The 20,506-nt window shown below is 36.3% G+C and overlaps 1 protein-coding gene across 1 annotated transcript in view; it reads right to left on the bottom strand.

Moving 5' to 3' along the window:
* The window catches only part of LOC145675894 (uncharacterized), a 54,394-nt gene extending 41,428 nt beyond the window's left edge, over window positions 1–12,966 (bottom strand). Inside the window, exons 1-2 of the mRNA XM_081746688.1 lie at window positions 12,462–12,966; window positions 9,911–10,060 (exon numbers count right to left, since the gene is read on the bottom strand). Coding sequence (XP_081602814.1) covers window positions 9,911–10,045 — 135 coding nt within the window. The 5' untranslated portion in view covers window positions 10,046–10,060; window positions 12,462–12,966. The remainder of the gene's footprint in view (window positions 1–9,910; window positions 10,061–12,461) is intronic.
* Between the last annotated feature and the right edge of the window lie 7,540 nt (window positions 12,967–20,506).

Raw genomic sequence — 20,506 nt, 5'->3', positions numbered from 1 at the left:
TTTTTACATGTAGGAACAATGACAGTTATCCTTCCCACTCCATTTCTCCATTCTTCTTAAGTTCGTTCTGGCAATGCTCTTGGAGCATTCTCAACTGGTTTGTTATTATAATTTACTATTTTGATCACGCTTTTGTGCCATAATTTTCTGCTGAATGTAATGGAACTAGAAAAACTTGGTGCTTGTTTCATGTCTTTCTCAAGTTTCTGCATAAATCAATTTCGCACTAACATGTACTTTCAAAAGAACAAAATTTTACAATTAGCACAGATTTTACATTTATTTAAGCGTCATTATCCTACTTTCACGTTCATAGAAAATTTTGTTGGAGTCGATAAAATAAATATATGAAAAATCCAGGGCCGGATCTAAGGGGGGTCAATTCGGAGCACTTGTCCCGGGGCGCAGCTGGTTGAGAGTATGTAGGGGGCGCCATTTCGATGCAAAATTGGAAGAAATTAGGGCAGATATACGTCTTTGCCCCGGGCGCAATATTTCTTAGATCAGGTCCTGGAAAAATCCCATATATTTTGCCAATTTTCACGAAAATTCTCTTTATCTTTATTCGAAAAATTAACGTCTAAAAATCCCACAAAATGTGATTTTCCCATGGGTTGGCATCATTGGTTTTCACTTATCTAAGGATGTTATAAAATAGAGGATCTGCCCATACGTATCTTCATCATATGAACTCAGTGAAGCCAAAAAACAACCGAGCATCATCTGAGCCGGCATGTCTGATTGGCTATTCTCGTTTTCGTCATATGGGGGCGCGGTGGCTCAGTGGTAGAGCGTTCATCTCTGGTGCTTGGGGTCCCGGGTTCGATCCCAGCCTCCGCCAAGTGAACTTTGTGGTGGACAAACACCGTGCTCGTGGGTTTTCTCGGGGTTCTCCCGTTTCCTCCCACTTTCTTCATTCCACCATTTCACTCATATCTCATAATCACCGTCTCCTTTAGCCTAACCGGCATAACCGTGGGACGTAAAACTTAAAGATTTCATTTCATTTTCATTTCATTTCATTTCGTTTTCGTCATGATTGTTGGCTCGAAACATAGCGATCTTAGTGGCACGAAGTGGGCAGAGTAGGTGTGGCGAAGCTGTGACGTATGGCTTCACGATTTTGTTGTATGGGCAGATCCTCTATTTTATAACATCCTTGCACTTATCTGTCTTCAGTGATGTCACAATGAACTGGATTCTTCGAGATTCTCCCGATGAGTTTCGATTTTTCCATGTAAAATATGTGGTTGTTAATTTAGCCATTTTGTCGGTAGATCTGGCCAATTTGAGAACCTGGCTAGCCACAAATTTTCGGAAATGTCACTAGTGGTTCTTATAGCCGTATGTTTTATTTAGTTAGTTATTTCTAGCCATTTTCTGAATTGAGAAACTTTTTGCTAGATTTTGTATGTCAATTTGCTATATTCAGTTAGATGTAAATCTTTGTGTGCAGAAATTTTGTGAAGTAAAATGAACAGGAATACTGTCGAGATATTTTTTGCAACTTGTTATATATCTTTTATGTTCTGTTAGATTGTGTTATTAATGGTAATTAGTGTGAACAATAGAAAACTAAATACATGGAAGTGCGTCGGGACCGTAATACGGCAAATTGTGGAGGCGTCAAAATATTAAATAATGCTTTTGATCAAGTGGATACTTTCAAATATTTAGGATCAATATTAACAGACGAAAATCATATTCACGAAGAAATTAAATGTCGACTAAAAGCAGGGAATTCGTGTTACTATTCGGTTCAAAATCTCTTGTCGTCGCGAATTCTGTCGAGGAATTTGAAGCTTAAAATATATGAAACGATAATCATGCCTGTTGTCCTGTATGGTTGTGAAACATGGTCGCTTACTCTGAGGGAAGAACATAGACTGAAAGTATTTGAGAACAGGATCCTGAGAAGAATATTCGGACCCAAGAGGAACGAGAATGGGGAATGGCGGAAGCTTCATAACGAGGAACTACATAGTTTATACGGTTTACCCAACATTGTTAGGGTCGTCAAGTCTAGGAGGCTTAGGTGGGCAGGTCATGTAGCTAGAATGGAAGAAAGTAGAAACGCTTTCAAAGTCTTGACTGGTAGACCCATAGGAAAACGACCATTAGGAAGACCTAGGCGCAGATGGGAGGAGAATATTAAGATGGATCTCGCAGAGATAGCAATACAAAGTTGAAACTGGATGCAATTAGCTAAGGATAGAAGTCAGTGGAGAGTTTTTGTGAACGCGGCACTGAACCTCCGGGTTCCATAGGCCATAGAGCTAGTTAGTTAGTTAGTTAGTTAATTAGTGTGAACAATAAATTTTTAAAATGCCAAAACCTCAGTATACTCTAAGTTATAGAACCGATTAGGAGAATCTGCCAGAATTTAAATATCGGATTTAGCTTGTTCCAATAGACAATGCTAAAGTATTTGTAAACTTTGTAAATCAGGAACGAAAGTTAAAATGTTTGTATATATATAAACAAATAAATAAACACAGCTCAGCAGCTAAGCCGTTTATCAGTAAAAGACAAACGAAAGTTAGTTTTCAGCTAGTCCTTCACTCGGCTAATAATAAGGCGGAAGCGAAAGTTTCTCTGGCTTTATTGCAGGACGTTCATGACTAATTATAAATGATTATTTGGCGCAGTTATTTATTTCTAGGGACCGCAAAACTCATTTGCCACAGTTATTTATTTCTAGGTACTGCAAAACTCCAAGTATTCGTTTGCATAATTTTGTAGTCATTTCTGGCGATATTTAGCTATTGACTTTTGCCACATTTTCTCCTTATGAGCTGGCAACACTAGTAAGATAAGTGAATTTTACGAATGTTCTATCAAAGAAACAAAATGAAGCACCGGTAGCTTATCTTCGCCCACAGACATAGACATCAAAGTGCGTGATTAGATTAGATTAGATTTATTAATCATTCTGTGTACCATATTACATGTACGTTTGTACAAAATGGTATAGAATTGATCAATACATAAAATAGATAAAATATGTAGGCAATATTTTTAACAACTTGTGAAAATATACATATAGGCTAAACCAATTCTACAATCTATATAACAATAATATATACCTATATGAAATTAATTACTATTTTAATTAATGGGTATTTTTGTATTTATCATCTGATATCTAGACCAATTATTTTTCTAAATTTCACATGAGCTGCTAAGACATTCATCTACTGTATAAAATGTGTTATTTAACAGCAGTTTGCGCACTGAGTGGGCAAAGAAACTCTTTCCATGAGCATCTTTTATGAAACCAGATAGCTTATTAGACAATTTTAAGAAAAACTGATACATTAAGTGGTTGAAGCAAACAGAACGAATCATCAAATTATTACTCCCATTCCCATATATAATTGATTTCAGTATTTCATACTTAAATCGCTAGCCTAACAGTATTTTATCAATTATTCAAATATCCCCTCTAAAATGACTATTATAGTTTCACTATATTGCTTATTATTTGCATCTACGAGTATTATATCATTCAATTCTGAAACTCCTTAACCACCTTTCGATCATTATATATAAACAGCGATAAATTGGAAATGATAACAAACCTTTTTTTAAAATACTTTATTTTAGTTTTAACAAATGAGAGTATTACTCTCTGGTCAGAAAGTGTTAGTTATTCGTAAAAATGAGTGATAGGCTAAGTATTATGCGTGTGATCCTTAAAGCAGCAAGATACCAGTTTACATTTTTGTCATAATTTTTGTCCGCGGAACAAAACTTTGGCAATTCGTTTCGTTTGCGTGTAGCACAATTAATATATTTACGGGCAAAAGTATATTTATATAAGTGCTAGTAAATGCTTATAGAAACGTTATATCAGTTGTACAATCCGCGGCAAAAAACCTGCAACATGAGCATATAAGTTTATTGTGAAATGACGGAAGTCTTTTGCTCCAAAATAAGTGTGCACGGGAGGAGGCCGAGGTTTATCCTGGCATGATTCGTTCCACTTAGATGTTATGTTCATTCCCTGTGCTGTTAGGCGTAGTTTCACAATAAACTTACATCCTCATGTTGCAGGTTTTTTGCCGCGGATTGTACATTTGGAAAGAAAGTTCGCAATTGAAAATAATAAAATGTTAATAGTAATCGTAAGTTAATGAGAGTCAAATTCATTCGTGCGATTAAAATGTTCGAATGGCGGTTTATGTAAGTATGTCTGTATATAGTGATAATTTTCTATGTGCATGGCAGTTCTAAGTTGTTCAATGGACAGTACAGGTAAGTGACCACGATCATGTATCGATGGTTCGATGCCCATCCGGAACATTGATATGCTAATTCAACCTTGTCACGTGGAACCTACACGAATCTTGGAATCTGGACTTCATTATCTGATTTACTAGTATGAAAGGATATATCGAAATATAATGGTAGGGAGACATTGATTGAGGATCGAACCTACACACTGGAAGGCTTCTATTTTCAGTTGTAGCATTAAGCTTATGGGATTAAGTGAAGAACTATTCGAAGCCGATTCATAAGACAGAATCACAAGTTCTTCGAACAGCTCTTTAATGCATATGCTTTTTCAAAGCCCGATAGCCTAATGTAGTTGAATGTTACATGATTCACAAAAAGGTTTTGCGGACATGATAATGACGATTTTTGATTCGTAGCTTTTCGTTGACATCTTAGATATTGATACGAAGATTTCTAAATCTATCTTATTCCATTTTGAAAACTAATACTTCAATTACCAAATCTAATTATCTGTTTCTTATCAGCTTTGAAAACGGAAGCAATTTGCGCTTCAGAAACGTTAGGATTCAGTTTTAGAAATGAAAAGAGTTAAAGTTCTTGAAACATTAGTATCGTGTCAACGTTTAAAATACAAGCAATTAGAGCTCCAGAAACGTTAACACCATATCAATTTTAAAAATATAAAATTATAGGATTAGAAACGTATGAGTTTTGAAACTGGAAGGAGTTAGTCTTTAGAAATGTTGGCATCATATTGATTTTGAAAATGAAAGCTATTAAAGCTTTAGAAATATTATTATCATATCATATCTGAAGATGAAATAAATTAGAGCCTCAGAAACGTTAGCATCGTATCGTCTTCAAAGATGGAATCAGGACTTTAGAAACTTTGACATCGTATCAGTTCTGAAAATGAATAAATCTAGAGCTTCAGAAACGTTGGCATCATATCAATTTTGAAAACGAAAGAAGTTATAACTTTAGAAACTTCAGCATCGCATTGGCTTTGAATATTAAAACAGTTAGAACTTTAAAGAGTTGTTAATACTCAAGGATGGACTGAATCCATAGAAAGGACAGTGGTACAGATATTCAGGAGGTGCTATACCAATTGATTGGATGGCCCCAGTAATATAGCATTAACTTTAGGTTAACCAACCTTACGTGTGGCTTGAAAAACTATTAGTAACAAAGATTCACAAGGTGAGCTATTTTGTGTATTATTTCAGAAGTATAATGTAAATATTTCCGAAAAATTGTTCATTTTTTCGTTATTTGATAGCTTTTGGGCTTTCATCTTCCATAAAGATGAAAGTGCGCTGGGCATTTGCTGCGTTCCTGTTGGGCTACCCATATCCAAGCCCTGGTATCTCATCTTGCAGTTATAGTGCTTCAGAAACGTTAGTATCAACAGGTAAGAAGCTAAAGACAAATCAAGTACCGGCTAATCAACTGTTGAACGAATTTGATAAATGTTGGTGATACACGTGTGTGTGTGTGTGTGTGTGTGTTGACAATCTTTTATTGTTTCTCAAATTAGTTCGAGACATTCCAACTTGAATGATTTGATTCTTAATTTTATCATTTGGGTAAATGGAAACAATTAAGAATGACTTTTAAGATAGACAACTGAAAAACCTTCATTGATATGAATATTGCTCAATAAATGATTAAATATTGTCATAATTAAGAGGTGATCAAAAATCACGTCTTTTGTGCAACTCTTATCATTAGCTTGTTCTCTGTGTAACACTTCAAGTGTTTTGCAAAGATAATGAATGTTGTTATTAATGCAAAACGATAATTTCTTATGCAATCCATTTTTCTTCTACAATGCAGGATATTGTCTATCACAATAGTAGACAGATATTCATTTCAAGATAACTGTGAGAAAGTAAAAAGAAAAAGTCAATACAGAATAATGACAAGACCACAAAATTAATTTTTGAACTTGCTACATTCTTAAGAGCGTTTGCTTTTTTTTTCAATTTTGGGAAAAAATAAGGGAAATGCATACATTTATACGATAACTTGTCAATAAAAAAAAATAGTTGATTGAAATTTAGCCTCCGATTCAGTACTGAGGATATATATAAGACGTGTGCCTACAGCTTAACATGGGATCTGAATCGCATGTGCTCCTACCGAAAATCGAATTCTGGTCTCCTGCGCTAAAATAAGAATTTCTTATTTACTTATGACATTAGAGAAACCAGGAGGATATGATTCTTTTCGAAATAGTTGCCTTCAACTTGAACGCAAGAGTTTGTCATGGAACCTCTCCTTTGATTTGGTCTTCAACTGTATTCACCTTTATGACAACTCTAGCGTCAAGACCTATTTTTTAGTTCTAGTTTCAAGGAAACGAAGGAAACAAACATTTTGGAGTTTTTCCCTTGTATTCCCCCACTTACAGGTATTTTTGCGTAAGTTTGTGGAAACACGGCGTGCACTTGACATCATTCCACAACTAAGTGCTTCTAATATCAAAATCCTAATCTTATTGATATGTGACATGCATGAAAGTGGTCAATAGTTACATCGTCACTCAACGCTCTTCATGAAGAATGAAAGCTACCTGTACTATGTTGTCTGTTCCATCGTTAACGAGTGTAGCTGCAGCGCCAAAGAGATTCGACGTCGATGAACAAGTAAAACGCAGTTGATTATGACGAGAAGAGTTCTATTATAACAGTAAAAACGAATTTTCATTCTTTCAGTTATATTTATCACATGATTAGGAAGAAGGCTACTGGAACTAAACGTCCGAGCCTATGAAGAAGGTGTCCAGTGGAAGACCAAAATGAAATGAAAAGAATAACGAATCCTACAAGCCCTACCTAGGTATATACTGTATGTGAATGGTCAACGTGGTTGGTAATTGGTAGTTGCGAAAATCAAGTATAAAAATCCGTTGCCCCAAGATAGTTTAAAAGTGTACGTTGCCCAGCCAAAAATTTGCCGTCATTTATCCTACGATTTAAACCTCTCATCCAAATCCTAATTTTACTTTCGCATGGTCACATTGGCAATTTACTAGGCTACAATTTCCCACTATTGAGCTTGAACAAAGGGCCAACGTTGGCAATTGACTAGCTTACTATTTTTCATTATTAAGCTTGGACAAAGGACCAACTTTGGCAATTGACTACACTACCATTTCCCATTATTGAACTTGGGCAAAGGGCTAACGAGAGCAATTGACTAGCTTATCATTGTCCACTATTGAGCTTGAACAAACGGCCAATGTTGGCAATTGACTAGACCCGGAAATACTTATGGAAGAAGTCATACTTGACCCCATCCGTTTGAATTTTTACGGGTAGCACATTTCTTTCGAACCCATTGTAAAACAAACACTGTCAGAAGTTTCGGCGGAAGTATGTAATGCCTAACCCATACCAGGGTTGATATGTTTAAAACAAGTGTTTAAAACATGTTTAAAATGAGAGCTGTTGTTTTATTCAGTTTGTTTTAAACGTTTTAAACAAATTGTTTTAAACGTGTTTTTTTTTATGGTGGTTGAACATGTTTAAAACAACTAAAATATCAGATTGAAGAAGCTAATTTAATTTTTTAACAAACAACCCATCCTCTGCAGGATTTGTGCATGGAGTAAATTACAAGCAGAGTTATATTCTTATTATAACATCAATTACTGAACGGAATTTTGCACATCAATGTGCGTATAACTAAACCAAGAGAAATTCAAATGAAGTATTTCAACATTTCTTAATTTCCAAGAATAACGGAGGTTAAACATACTATACACTATTCTAAGATCCAAATTCACAAATTCAAAACTTGGGTATTTTTTGATCAGTATCATTTCCATAATAATGAAGAGTTCTGACATCATAAGCTAGAAGAAATGCTCTGACAAATACAATACAACTCATAGAAAAGAGCAGTGACTAGCCTACAAGGAACAAATAACATATTTTAACTAAACAGGTTTCAATATACATCTCTATCTGCAACATGGGTAGCTAATAATGATTAATGCCTACGGCATAAGAACACAATTAATTCTAGACGCCCACCAGGGATTTTAACAAAATGGTAGACTCTCACGTTCGGGGCTCTGGTGATCCCCCTAATTATCACAGAATCATGAATTATACACCATTGGAAAGCTTATAAACCACAAATTCCAATGAGGTAACATTCTTGAAATTCCGGCCGTATTCGTAGAAAAAGAACAGATAAAAAATCATTAAAAATATGAAAATATTGACTTTGCGTGGCCCTGGCAACCTTTGCAGTCACCCTACGCTGACACAGTGATAAATGTGTAGGCCACATACTTGTGACAATAATATAAGATATAGTAGCCATTGCTGCCATTGCGTTATGAATTCGTTTTATGTAGGAAATATTTTCAAAAAAAAAAAAAAAAAAAAAATGCGCAGAAAACATTCATTGAATTAGACATTCTCTCCCCTCCCCCACTATAGTACCATGTCCACATGCAAATCATTTTTGCTGCACACATCATGTATACGAACAAGAATTGTGCTTCTAGACCACTTCAGTGAAATATATCTTGTGTTATATGGGACCGTCCCGAAAATAAATGTAAATTAACCAAATTTGACCCCCTCTTCCTCTATAAACAACAAGTACACATACAGGTTACTATCATGTAGGGAACTACCTCATTGCTTCACATACCAATTTTTATGGATGTGCCACAAAGGGGGGAGGAATAGCCGCCAAAACCTGATGAAAAATTAAAAAATGAACTTCATCCTCCCTGTCTCGGCCGTACATACGTACCCCCTATATACATAAAATGCAACTGACGGAAAGGTTCATCCCTCAAAAATACTTTGGTACCAAATCACCTTTCTAGCTTAATTAGAGGCTAAGCTATTGATGTTTGTTGTAAAAATAAAAGTAATTTACGTCAAAATATTAAACTCCAAAAATTGGCTAACTTTGCCTTCTCTCTGCTACCCCATACAAGCAAGAAGTACAAATACACGATATTACCATGTAATTGCCTACTTCCTTGCTTCACGTAACAATTTTTATGCCCCAAGAGGAGGAATGGCCCCCCCAAAAAATGTTGAAAAAAAACACGATATTTACGCTCCTCCCATATACATAAAATGCACACCAGCAAAGCTGCATCTTTCAGGAATAAATTAGTACCGAAACCATCTTCCAGCCTTAATTTAAGGTTTAAGACTGAGCCATTGAAGTTTAAAGCCCTGACACAGCAGTTACGTCAATGGACGTTTAAAGATTAAGAATGCAGACGACCAATAGAACGTAACACAACGAAACTAAACTACATATTCCGTGAACGGAGATCGGGAAAATCCCGATTTCTTTCTCCGGAATTGAACATTTGGGCGGATCGAGATTAGGGAAGTTCCCGAAATTTGATCTAGCGGTTGAATATAGATGGCAAGCAATACATAAGAGTGTAAAAATGTAATATATATATATGCCTATTGAGATTATTGTTTTAAACAAAATAAACATTTTAAACATGTTTTTTCGTTTAAAACAAAGTACTTTGTTTTAAACGTTTAAAACGTTTTAAACAAAAACACACGTTTTAAACATAAAAACGTTCTTTTTTTTTTTTTAAAAAAAACATGTTTTTTTCAATCCTGACCCATACTATATACATACCAGAAAATAGAAGTATTCTACTTACCACCCATGCCTGATCGCCAACTTCTGGTAAACGCTCCTGAAGGTTATCAAATATAAATTTAGTTATAGGAACTCTAGGAATGTTGTCTAAATTGTCTGGCAACGGTGATGTAACTATGTGATCATCTACTCCCATTTTGTTCTACTGGACCTAAAATTATTCACATGACAAATAAAAAATAAAATAGATATAATAAAAGATAAAACAATTTGTACTAGAATTATATTTAAATTTAGAAATCATAAATAAGTTTCAAGAATTTTGCGGTGTTTAGAATGAATTTGTGGTATAACGAAACAAAATAAAATGGTATGTGGACAAAACCTCGCGTGGTGAAAACCGCACCGACCAAAATCTCACGTAGCCGAAAACTTCGCGGGACAATATATTTCATCGTCCAATACTAGCAGATCGAAATCTCATCAGGAGAAAACCTCCCCGTAACAATATATGTGAATTTCTGGAGTCAAAATAATAATGATAACAATAAGAAAAAGAAAGAGAAAGCGAGAAAGAAGTAACAAGATTAGACACTTGAAGAGTAAAAGAATTGACGGGTTCAGAATGAATTGATATATAATCGTTAGATAAACCTAAATAAGGGGGATTCAATCCATGTGCACAAACTATCTTTGTCTGCGCAACTGCCTAATGTACCATTTTGCTGATGATCTTAGTCACATTTAACTAGTTTTGATGTCACGAATCACTTCCCACAGTTTACCCATATACATATTTCTGTTCCGTTCCAAATTGTCAGGATTCGGTTGTCGATTCCAAGTTGGCGTCTCTCACTCGTACACGATGCGGAATTCAACATGTAAGACAAGGATATTATAAAATAGAAGATCTGCCCATACTTATCTTCATCATATGAACTCAATGAAGCCATAAAACAACCGAGCATCATCTGAGCCGGTACGTCTGATTGGCTACTTTCATTTCCGCCATGATAGTTGGCTCGAAACATTGCGATGTTAGTGGCGCGGAGTGGGCAGAGTAGGTGTGGCAAAGCTGTGACGTATGGCTTCACGATTTTGTTGTATAGGTAGATCCTCTATTCTATAACATCCATGATGTAAGAGGACTTTTTGTCTTCTTTTAATGTCAGGCATCACCCTCCGGAGTATGTGCACATCGTTGATTTACCATTAGAGTCAATCCATGCTAAGTGATCGAGAAAAAAGGAAAATTGCAGCTCGACTTTTTTTTTATATAAAAAATCTAATTTATTCAGAAATGTTGAGTTGATATAAGAGTACTTCAAAACCACAATTATTATTATTATTATTATTATTATTATTATTATTATTATTATTATTATTATTATTATTATTATTATTATTATTATTATTATTATTATTATTATTATTTACAACATCGCATGGCAACGCAGCGGCTACCGCCATTTTGCGTTTTCTCGATTTCAGGTTTTAAAGTTGTTTTGAATATCTCAGCATGTATTTGTCCTACCAAATTGAAAGTTGCTGGGCGTGTCCAACTTGTGCAGAGCTAAAACTTTGTCCTCTTAACATTTTTGCCTAAAACCACTTGAAGGGGGTGGAATCAGGTTCTACAGTAGCAACATTTTTGGACATTGAAGATATGTTTGGGAAGAGGAAACAACTAACGTAGAGGTCTGAATTTGTGTGTGCTCGTAGTCCGGGGTCATAAGTTTATACACAAAAATTTGCAGACCTGTAGCTGCTCCCAGACTGAAAAAAGATCGTAAAGTTGGGGAATTGTACCAATTTGGCAGATTTCACTGTCCAATATCTCCAATAGGCCTGGATAAGAAAATCTGAAATTTTGGGAATAGTTACTTCTTTGGTATACCATAACACACAACAAAGCGCGTTTTGTGTTTTTGAGCAGAAGGGGGTCAAAGTATTAAGGAATGATGTCATACTCTAAGATGTGTTTTGTTCACAAATTCAACTGGAAATTCGTTGTTGTGAAGCAAAATTAAGTAGGATGAATGGTTAGTCCAGTCAAGGTTCTCAAGCCCGTTTCTTTCCTCTAGTAGTAACACTGTCTTATCAAACCCACAGCAGCACTGGCGAAGAATGCCGCTATCAGCAGAAGGCGAGAAAAATCAAAACGTACACTTGACAAAAAGTCCGTAAGTAGGCCTACACATGGTAACCTTAGGCCGGTAGAGCCACATTACTATATATATTTCTAAAAGGAAGCAAAAACTGAAATCTTTAAGTTTTACATCCCACTGTTATTCCGGGTGGGCTGAAGGAGACAGCGATGACGAGAAATGAATGAAATGGTGGAGGAAGAAACTGGGAGGAAACGGGAGAACCCCCAGGAAATCCACACACGTGATGTTTGTCCACTACAAAGCTCACTTGGCACAAGTTGGAATCGAACCGAAGATCACTCATGCACCATAGGTGAATGCTCTACCAGTGAGCCACCGCGGCCCCTAGAACGAAGCAATATGTGAATGTGCTACGCGCACATGAAAAAAAACAACAACATAATAATATGTATTTAATAATTATGAAAATAAATAATTATATTAGCTTTCATGAATACTTACTTTCTCAAAATGTAATATTTGAACTTCGTACAGGTTTACAGTGCAAATGGACTCTGTCCTACCGTACAGAGATAGAATGAACTCTTTAACACTTAAGTTTTTCAAGTGAAATGATATTCACTATCAATTTCATTATATACCTCCCATAGAAATGGTAGCCACACACAATTATGAGGTAATAAAAAAGATCATTTGCATATTGATAAGATTCCTGCGTCACCTTTGATATCTTTTATTGTTATTTTAGTGACGTAATTTATTGAGTGGACAGACGGTGTTCATAGACGCATTGGCGCAGGTTCGCCTGGGAGTTGGAAATCATTGTACAGATAATTATAAATAATGAAGAAGTACTTCACCTTGAACAATAACGGTAGAACAAAATCAGAACGGGCAATAAATTCAAATGATTGATTCATGACCCAATATAGATTAGCTAAAGATTAAGTGCATTCGTTTGCGATAACTACGGTCATTCGCTGAGCATTAGGCCCCTATACATGTATGATGAGCCTTCTTGAACGTTTTGCAATAACTTGATTAATGCAGTTTAAGGTTTCTTTTTCAGTAAGCTATACACAGTACAGCGAAACCTGTAGGCCTATATCACGAAAGCTGCGTTCAATTGAAATATGGCTTTTAAAAAGATTTCAATTCCTGCGCGCCATCTTTGTTTTTAGTCTACTAGCAGCGTTCACCCCGCTTCGCTGCGGTCACCCCGGAACGCAATAAACTTTGTTACTTAGATAATTTTTACTTTTTCGCTTTCAAATTGCAGTAAATGTTAACATTATAGCGCCTGTCATTTATGTTAACCCGCCGAGTCACATGGTCATGCGGGTTGCATATAAATACGTTTATTTTTACCTATGATGAACTAATAACAAAGGATTTGTACGTATGGACACTTGAATGGTCAATTATCTCAAGACACTGGTAATTAAAAATTAAAGTGATATGATAAAAACCATCTAGGGTCCAAATCCTAATAACCCCCCAAAAATGAAAGAAATTGGTTCAGCCGTATTAGCGTGATGAGCGGACAAAGGATTTTGTACGTTCTCTTTTATATATATAGATTGTTTTACATGAGGAAGTAGGCTATTTTTTTCTCTCTTTTCGAGACGAACTTGAATTTTTAATAATGCTAGTTTACTTCTCTCTTTTCAAAGTTTAGTTAAATTGCCACTTGGTTTTTAAAAATTAATTTTCGCTATGTATAACTCTAATAGTATATTTTGGGTTATATGTATTAACATTATATATATAGGATTAACAAATGCATGGCCAAAAGTGACGAGGTGATTGCGGACATCCAAATAAGTAAAAATGTTCCTATAAACATTGGTCCAGTGCTTCTTCGTTTCCGAGATACGTGGTGTTCAAATGTCAACAACTAATCAACACTTGAGGTTATTGGGTTGTCAGTGTTTCCAACCTGGTACAAAGTGTTATGTTTTCAAATAGCCTTGTCTTTCGAAAACGAAGCGGAATCTGCTCCATGTTTAGGAACGTTTTTTATAGGAGCAATCATATGCTAACGTGTGAACGTCTAGTGCTATTTGAAAACATAACACTTTGTACCAGGTTGGCAACACTGACAACCCAATAACATCAAATATTGATTAGTTGTTGACATTTTGAACATCCTGTATCTCGGAAACGAAGCGGCATCAGGCGCCATATACTTTGAAGCAACGGACTTGTTCAACGTTACTACAAATGCAACAACAGCCGAGAAAAAGTTCTCTGAGCCTTCTAGAAACAGTATAGGCAGTGACGATGCCAGCTTTGGTTTCTTGGGGGGGGGGGGGCGGTCAACGGAGGGGCAGACATTTTTTTTTTGGAGGCGGTTATTTTTGCAAGCCAAAAATGATAGTTTTATGATGTTTGACTTATATTACAGTACAACTTGCATTACTTTGTTCTTTTCATACTATATAATTATAAATTAAACTTATTTGAAGTAAAACTTGTAACTAACAAATAAGGTAATGTCTATATATGAAATATTTGTTTCCCGGTGGAAGATATTGACAATTGAACCAATTACAGTGGTTTGAATTCCACGGTAAATGGTTTGTCTGCATTTTATTTAGCCAAGGTGCTGAGAAATACATTAAACTCTTATCTAACCAATCTTATTGAAGGTAGGCCTACCTTAGTGAACTTAAACTTAACTGATTACACCAGCACCTATCAGAGTTCGAAAAATTGTTTAGAATTAAATTTCACGTATTTTTCCGCTAGAACTCGAAGTTGAATCAGAGGGTGATTCTATATAATTTTTCAGTTCTCCCGTCCACTCCTAAGTGGGGAGGCGGGAAGCTAATCTTAGCATAGGCAAATCCCCCCTGCAAAATATTAACTTTTTATTTCATACATTTTTTCTCGTCCGATGCTTGTTTCTCAAGATATTTTGCAATATGAAGTAACAAAATTCACCCTATATATGTACACATTCTCATCCCTCAGTTTAATGGACCTCCTCCATTTTTTAAAGTATTTTCAAAAGAGAACATGAGTGATCAAATGTTTCCGATTGTCTGTAAGTTCCTGCAGTGGGTAAATACACTGTAAATGTATGCAGTGGCTAATATCTACAATTACATTGCGAAAGAGTTAAATAATACAACACTATGTTCTTTTAATGAAGCACAATATCCAACCTGGCCGCGTAAAATACCGGATACGTTGTAAATACACATAAGACAATAATTTCAACATTTTTAGTTTAAAATCAGGACTTTCAGACTGAATCATCTCATCTAGATTTTGTGCGTCGCTTCCGAAATTCGATAAGTGAGGTCCGAAAAATCGAGGATGAGTACATATAATTATAATTGCTACGTTCATATTCTTTGAAAATGCGAAGTATTAGTGAAAAATAAAACAGAATTACCGCTAGACTGGTAGATTTGACAGCAGATCTTCCCCTCGTTTCCGGCATACTCGCTATTCTTTTTTTTTTTTTTTTTAATCTAAGAGCTGAATTATTATTTAACACTGTATCTAGAATCCTAAACCTAGGTGGAACCAACAATACACTTCATGTATTTTGTTGATGTATGTACGCACCGCGGAATACAGGTTTTTGGCCAATATTCCTTATGATTCGATTAATTCAGGATAGTTTACTTGCAAACCTTGTCATCAATATTCCCTGTCACAGCAAAATTGGAATTTCATCAACTATTTGGTTTTAAAAGTTTATGCGTTGAGTAAAACTCAAAATAATCGTATACGAACTTTCATTCGCTAAGCTCATGATAACCCATTAATAACTAAAATTTCTTCATTCCACGTGCACTACTTCTGGAGTGGGCTACGAACTGTTCTTAGCAGCTCTTCGCACATTTCTGCTCAATATGGCAGACAAAAAGAGTGTCACGTTAGTGCTTTGAGGCAAAAGGGAGCACTAGTACATACCAATTACTATAGTGCTGCCAAAATGTCTTGAGCCGTGGCAAAAATGCGAACTAAACTTACACCCTAGACACACCCACACGTTGAGCCAATAAGGTCTCAGCTGTTGCTAAGCGAGAAAGCCTTAGCGAAGGGGAGTGGAATCCCTTCAGCCGATAGCAGCGCTTGGAACGGAGGACTAGGTGTCAAGCCAATGTGGTATATTTATAACTAAATATTAGTATTCTTACAATCAATTTAATCCTATGTATTTTATTATTATTATTATTATTATTATTATTATTATTATTATTATTATTATAACACTTTTCATCTTTTTCGTAAATTAAACTTTTGGTACTTACAAATTAAACTTATTATGAACCCTTCCTATGAGTACTAAATATCGAGAATAATGTTTCAGAAAAAAAAACCTTTAAACAAAACAAAATATGTAATTAAAAGCTTCAAATCTGGATAAATACACACGAGTTATTTAATGCATATAATATAATTAAAAGTTTTGCCTTTCTTTTGTTTTTAATCGAAGTTGATTAGAAAACAACTTAACCAGCTTGCACAATGAAAACAGTTTTTCAGTTGAATCGGATCTACAATGTAGCCAATTCTCCAGAAAAGAATGCTGCCTATTCTTAGTGTTGGAACTTAAATTCATAAGAAAGAACTATAACTAAAATTTACCGAAACAAGCGCTATATTGGAAAACAAAAATATACGTGCCTATTCAGACACCGAAAGCAGAAAGTTTGAGCAGTAATCCGCCACATAGGAAATACATGGATAATACAATCTGACAAGAAGATTGGCTGTGGTAGTGTCGTATAAAATATATTTAAAATGTCTTAAGATCGTAGGAGTCTGAGGGAGCAGGTATATCCCTCAGGGGGAGCTCTCCTCCCCTCTCTGGTGTCGTCACTGAGTATAGGACAGTGAAACAGGAGCCAACTAGGGATGGCCACAAAGTTCCGGTTCCGGCGGAACCGGTTCCGCAAGGAACCGGTTCTTGGAGATCCGGTTTTCAGAACCGGTTCTGGAACCGGTTCCGGACCTGGATCCGAAAACCCGGTTCCAGAACCGGTTCTTAGGAACCGGTTCCAGACCTGGATCTGAAAACCCGGTTCCAGAACCGGATCTTAGGAACCGGTTCCAGATCTGGATCTGAAAACCCGGTTCCAGAACCGGATCTTAGGAACCGGTTCCAGACCTGGATCCGAAAGCCCCCAAAGACCCGTAAAGGAGGCATAAAGTTCACCTTCAAAAATAATGCAAAGAGGACCATGCGCTTGTGCCTTCCTCGCCCAGACCCGCTTGTGCCGCCAGAAAAAAATTTTGGTCCACCAGTGGGTGTTTAGCCAAATGAGTTGGCCAGTTTGCCTGTTTAACCAATGAGTTTGCCAGTTACCCAGTTTATTTAGCCAAATGAGACAAGCTGCCGCCGCCTGGGCGCCTGCCTGTCGCTTCCACCATTTCATCTAGCATACTGTTCACAGCTTGCCAGCAACTCGGGTTTAGCGTAGGGATGGTCACAAAGTTTCGGTTCCAGCGGAACCGGTTCTGCGAGGAACCGGTTCTGTTTCAGAACCGGTTCCAGACCTGGATCCGAAAAATCGGTTCCAGACCTGGATCCGAAGAACCGGTTCTAGACCTGGATCCGAAAAACCGGTTCCAGACCTGGATCCGAAGAACCGGTTCTAGACCTGGATCCGAAAAACCGGTTCCAGACCTGGATCCGAAAAACCGGATCTTCTAGAACCGGATCCGTTCAGACAAGAAAACCGGTTCCACTAGGAACCGGTTCTGGCCATCCCTAGAGCCAACACGCTATACGGTTCATACTTTGATAACACTGTTGGTTATCCTTCAGAATGCTGGATTATTCTTTTGGCATGTAGAGCTGAAATACTGACACTACGGCCGCCCGTGAAGTTTGGAGACGAGCCCAAAGAAAAGAGAATAAATAATTTTACTTGTGGAGAGTCCTTTTTTCTTAAAACATCCTCTAGTTACCATCTGGTTCATCATTGCTTTGCTTCCAGTAATAAAACAATTTCTTAGCAAAACACACTGTTTTGCTAAAATAGTTCATGTCTACCAGTATTTTGAACCACATCGGGTATTGTGCTTGATAAATTGGCGGTACTGTTACACATGAATTATTTTAGTAAAACCTTGTGGTTTGCTCAGAGATTGTTTTAATTGTAGTTCTATTTTAAGAATTTAATTTTCACGAAGTAAAGAACGTTTAGGACTAAATAAAACTGAAGAAGAAGAACTCAAATAAATTCTAGTTCATTTCAAGTCAAGAGAATACTTTCCCATGTAAACAAATAGGCTAAAAGACACATGTGGCAACCGCACAGGTACTCAACAGAGTTGGTTTTAAAAAATATGGTTTTACTTAGCGTATACAATATGGAAATGTGACTACACCAGAAGTAAAATGTAGTACCGAATAGTGGGGTACGCTAAAAGGGTTCCCGTTTTTTAAACCTCCTACTGAACAAGATACTGTATTAATTAAAAAATAAGCATTTAACATATTAAAATATGTATACGAATACCTGAAACCATATGCTTAAACCCCCTTGTTGAAATTTTATGTACGCTACTGGTGACGTACAATCTTAATGATAATAATAATAATAATAATAATAATAATAATAATAATAATAATAATAATAATAATAATAATAATAATAATAATACAAAAGTATCAGTTGTGCGTCACGCTATCACCTAAGAATAAGTAGTTACGCCAGTAGATGTCAGCAGGGGCGGATCCAGGGGGCGATCGGGGCGATCGCCCCCCCAGAACAGGAAACTTTCTTATTTTATATATATAAATAAAACCCATCCCAAAGTCTGGAGCCCTTAAAAATAGCAATTTGACAACCCACAGCCCCCCCCAGAAGTCGGTCCTGGATCCGCCCCTGGATGTCAGTGTTTACGCTATCGGTTGCCTGCCTGACGCTAATACATATCACAATTGGCACCAGCACTTGCCTAAACAACAAAGTTCTCTCTAAAAGCATAGCCTTACTCCAACCTTGAAGGCTAAGTCTGTAGGCTTGCACAAGTTAGCATTTGAATGGCTGCAGACCTAACCAAGGCTACAGCAAACTTGCTAGTTCCTGGATTGCAAGCTTGTTCAGACTTGACAATAATACATAATATGGGGCTAGCCTTAGAAATTCTTTAACTTGACACATCTGTCAAGCATGACTTAAAATTTATACTTGGCAAAGCCATACAGAGAAAGGATTTCTAAGGTTGTGTCTATCTAGGGAAATTAAGGGCAAACTTAGAATTCATATAGTCGTGTTTGCTTACTGGGCGAATAATTGCATAAATATGGTATGGAGTTCGGGGTGGTTGGTGAGCAAACTAAATAAATAAAATAGAAATATTAACTGTAAACAGTTAAAACTTTCAATTAAGCACCATTTTAACCTATAGTGAACAACTGGCCGAAGGCTTTGGCGGAACAAGTAGTTCCGAAAAAGAGAAGTGTTACTCTACACGATGCATGGATTAAAGTTTAGTAATACTTTGAGCAGCGATCCTATATGAGTTGTAGATCTACAGCTTAGGTGCAATCCGAAACAAGCTCATGTGTTCGCTGGGAATTGAACCCTGCTCTTTAGCGTTGAAGACGCGTACACTAACCATATGAACACGACGGAGCACGTTAATATACACGAGATCCATAGGGATTTATGCAGAGTCGTTTTGACGTATGATTAGAGCCATACTAAGAGGGCTTGACTAGCGCATAGTTATCAAAAGTGTATTCAGAATCTCTCAGTAGTTGACTACGTTAATCACATGTGACTAATTAATTTAGAGAGAGGGCACCCTGCTTTAGCAACAGTTTAGTCATAATAAACTTACATTATGAGAATACAAACGTAATTAATTCCCTGTATTTCTTTCTCTTTCGTAACATCGGGTAAATTAACTATGAACCAGCTATTAAGTCGAGTCCTCTACAACAGAAAAACTGTTCCTTACAGTGAACAGTGAAAGATAAATAGAAAACTTCCAGTTTTCTGAGGGATACATATAGCTGATCGACAAATTATCCTCTCTTATAATTATAACATAATCCTTTTGTTGGTTCTACTTATTACTTCTACTCATTCATTGATTCTACTCATTCCTCTCATAAATAAATCCCTCAGAAATGAATACGTTAATTATAATACGATTTCGTAACTATTTGTAAGATGTTGTGACGTCAAACCACAAAGAAAACATTTCGAATTTCATATATTTTCATTTTTACAGACTACGCATACAGACAACTCTATAAGTATACTCTGAATATCAAAAGGTATACCTTCCATAGTACAGCGCTAGAGCGACACTAACTAATCGCGTGACTAACACTTGATTAACGAATTCTCTCTAAATACCGTTAATAGAGGTTATATCGAGATCCTTGACTTCCTCTGGAATGCTACCGGAGCAAGATGATTAGGCTTGATACATATAAATCAAAGGATGTTATAAAATAGGTTTAATAATATATTTTATAACATCCTTGTATAGATCAGTACGCACTTGGCCATATTGGTTAATTGAAACTGAGTTAGCTCTGTATTAAGGAAAAAAACAAA

This window comes from Thermobia domestica, chromosome 18 (genome assembly GCF_964235325.1).
Source record: "Thermobia domestica chromosome 18, izTheDome1.hap1.1, whole genome shotgun sequence".
Taxonomy (NCBI): domain Eukaryota; kingdom Metazoa; phylum Arthropoda; class Insecta; order Zygentoma; family Lepismatidae; genus Thermobia; species Thermobia domestica.
This window is presented reverse-complemented; position numbering and strand designations above follow the sequence as displayed.